At 39.2% G+C, this 3,353-nt stretch overlaps 1 protein-coding gene across 1 annotated transcript in view; it reads left to right on the plus strand.

Annotated features, from left to right (window-relative positions):
- Positions 1 to 2,251: 2,251 nt before the first annotated feature.
- The window catches only part of LOC116847182 (transient-receptor-potential-like protein), a 25,671-nt gene continuing 24,569 nt past the window's right edge, over positions 2,252 to 3,353 (plus strand). The window contains exon 1 of the mRNA XM_032821909.1: positions 2,252 to 2,425. Coding sequence (XP_032677800.1) covers positions 2,252 to 2,425 — 174 coding nt within the window. The remainder of the gene's footprint in view (positions 2,426 to 3,353) is intronic.

Raw genomic sequence — 3,353 nt, forward strand, 5'->3', positions numbered from 1 at the left:
CCATATGTCCCGGACCGGCTGAATATCTCGGAAAGTATGCGCTTTTGAGAAAAATATTTCAGACAAAAGTTGCAATATATAATGTAGTGTATTTAGTGATGTTAGCAGTTTGACCTTAGGTGGCGTCGCCAAGGTCAGGTCAAAGTCAACTTTGGTTTTTTAAATAGAAATATGTATTTTTTATTACGGAATTTTATTCTACATAAACAACTTTCGTTTGAAAAATTTTTTCATATTTTAAGAAAATGTAAGAAAATGCAGTACTAAAAAGTTAATAAAAAATTCTGAAAAATTCTGAAAGCTCTATGAAATAAAAATAAGCAATTTTTATATCTTGCCGTTTTTCTGTAAAGTTGATAGAATTCGAGTAAGAAATTATTGAATAATTTCCGCAAATATCTGTTATAATCGTAAGATAAAATATTATTTTAGGCGCTGCTGAAACGCTTCACAAAGAACCGTTTCGACCGCGCTACACTCGGCAGCGGATGTGCAAGTGCTGCGCTAAGCACCACCTTGCACATTCCGCCTCGGCCTTTGACCTGAAACGTGCTGGGCTAATCCCAAATTTAGCAACTTCTTTGTTGCTAAGGCAACCTCCGATAAAGTCTAACAACTATTATAAAAAGACCGGAAAAGACCGTGCGAGAGGGAATTCTTCTTCCGGTCTTTTGCCCGCGACGTTCGTGCCTGTCGCGCATCCCGCGCTTGATTATAAGATTTCGGGAGTTTAACAAATAAATTAGTGCTCGTTATAATTGTTATGTAGGACAAAACATGATGAAACGCTAAAAGACGTTGCAGCCGAAATGCACGTGTTGCATAAACGAACACTGCGAAATACGGCAAGTAAATCAAAAATGCACGCGCTGCAGAAACATCACGTTACACTTTTGAATTGTTGGGTAATTAGGTCGGTAACCTAATTCCCTAATTTCATGAATGATATATAAAGAGTTGGATCACCTACTCGAGAGAGAGAGTGGAGAGAAAAATACTGTCCAGTCTAGAGGCGCACGTTACATGTCTCAGGTGAGAGACAACTGACTCGAGAGTAATACGAGTGTCCTGCATTACAATAACGCGATACATTAATCTAATCGGTGTAGGATAAGCTAAAAAGTATATATGTGAAGTGCAATAAGAGCGGGATCAGGAATTGTAAGAAGACAAGTTCTATTACATTGAATAATACATTTGATTAAGAAACTCCTCAAGACTACTAGATTCCCTTATTATCCTATACGTTTGCACGTCTGCAACGGATCCCAATTACCGGTTGTGCTTATCGTAACCAAGGGCACAACATAATAAATTCAGTTTATTACAAGATATTCGACTACATTTGGTCTGACCTCTCACCGCCACACACCCTTCCGCGCTTGCAACACCGACTCCCAAAATTCCTTTCCCTCGCACTCGACGGAAAAGGGCACGACATATCTTAAAAAAATAGAGGTCGTATAAAAAAATTGTTCAAACAAAAGTTATTTGTTTCTTTATGTAAAATAAAATTCTACGTATTAAAAAATACATATTTCTATTTAAAAAAGCAAAGTTGACTTTGACCTGGCCTTGGCGACGCCACCCAAGATCAAACTGTTAACATCACTAAATACACCACTTTATATATTACAACTTTTGTCTGAAATAGTTTTTTCAAGTGCATACTTTCCGAGATATTCAGCCGGCCCGAATATATGAGACACCCTGTATTATATAAGGGACGACAGGGAATTATCCGGCTTAGCGAACCGACTACCATCGACGGCGGTCTAATCGCTTCATGTTGACATTGCCTCGTTTCAGCGAACCCCACGGTGCTCTTATTCTAAGTGCAATCCGTTAGACGACTAACAAGATATCAGTAAGCAAATTAGGTGACTATGTGGATGCATAGTTAAATAACGGCGGCTGCGGCTATACGCGTAATTCGATTTTCATCATCCCCTATATAATCGCCGTAACGTTCCGCTCGCACGAGGGCAAAACAACACTTCGACCGCGACCGTCGCGTCGTTCTCTCCGCGCGAGAATTTCGTCTGCCGTTCTTTACTTCATCACAGACATTAGGTTGCGATCGGGAGGACTTCCGATGACTTCCTTCATCGACCATTTCGACTCGCGATGCTCCGTCGTCACGTTGTGCCGGTGAAGAAATGATCCCGACGATCGTTGTTTTCGGTGCGTGACCAACTTGGATAAAGTTGCAGATAGTTGTGCTCGTAAGACAAAAAGTCAAGCGGTGAGAATGAGCGATGTGAGAAGAGAAAAAGACATGGAGGCTGCGGGCCAGGAGACGGACAACTATGTACTTCATCTTCCTCGGCCGCTCAATCTCGAGGAGAAGAAGTACCTGTTGGCCGTAGAGAGAGGTGACCTGCCCAATGTGAAGAGGTTGCTACAACTTGCAAACAAAGGCAAGGTAAAGATGAGTTTCAATTCGAAAAAAAGCTTTACGCCGAATTCAAACGTCACAAAAATAAAACGTCACTGCAAACAATGTAAACTTTGCTTGAATCGGAGGAGGTCTTGACCATTTGTCGACATGCAAAGATATTATGAAACACCACACCTTCGCAGCATTGCGAACGCAGGTCAGCGTTGGATGCTGTACCCAGTCAACCCACGATATTCTATAGATATCTTATGGACATTTTTAGGACATATGGACGTCTTTAGGATGTCCCTGGAGGATTTGTGTTATTGGGGGTGACACTTTACTACAATACTGTGACCACGATTATTTCCTGCCGCTACAATACCATAGAATTCTTCAAAATTGACGTTTTTTATTAAGTTTACCCCTTTCTTTCTAAATTGTGATGTAATAGCCAAATTTAAACAATAAATTTGTGCTTAGCATCGAAAATTATTTTTGACACTCGTGAGGCAAAATGACGTCAAACAGTGTTATTGATCAATTGAACAGATTTCATTTTTTGCTTTATGCTTTCGTTCAGTGAGCTCATCTTTCATACGTAGCAACTGCAAGAAAAGTGTTACGCTTTAATTGGAATTCTAAGTAATTTTATTCTTCAGTTACTGAACAATATTTAATATAGTTATCCAATGACTGTTCAAAAATTATATTAAATTTCTACTAAGGGCAGTATATATTAGGACCTTAACTTAGTTTCCGCCCGCAAATGTTAGATGGCAATGCAAACAGTTCTAGTAGTCATTACTAACGAAACAGGTAGTTTGTGATTAATTTCGACATTTCTCGATAACATTCAGTCAGCATACACAATTATTTTCCTAAACAACAATTTCTTTTGCTTTGTGAAAAATGGAACGCGATAAAGTGTTTTTTCGACATGTGCTTTTGCACTATTTTGATTTGAAAAAAA

This window comes from Odontomachus brunneus, unplaced genomic scaffold (genome assembly GCF_010583005.1).
Source record: "Odontomachus brunneus isolate Ranch 3 - 2012 unplaced genomic scaffold, Obru_v1 Obru_scaffold_075, whole genome shotgun sequence".
Taxonomy (NCBI): domain Eukaryota; kingdom Metazoa; phylum Arthropoda; class Insecta; order Hymenoptera; family Formicidae; genus Odontomachus; species Odontomachus brunneus.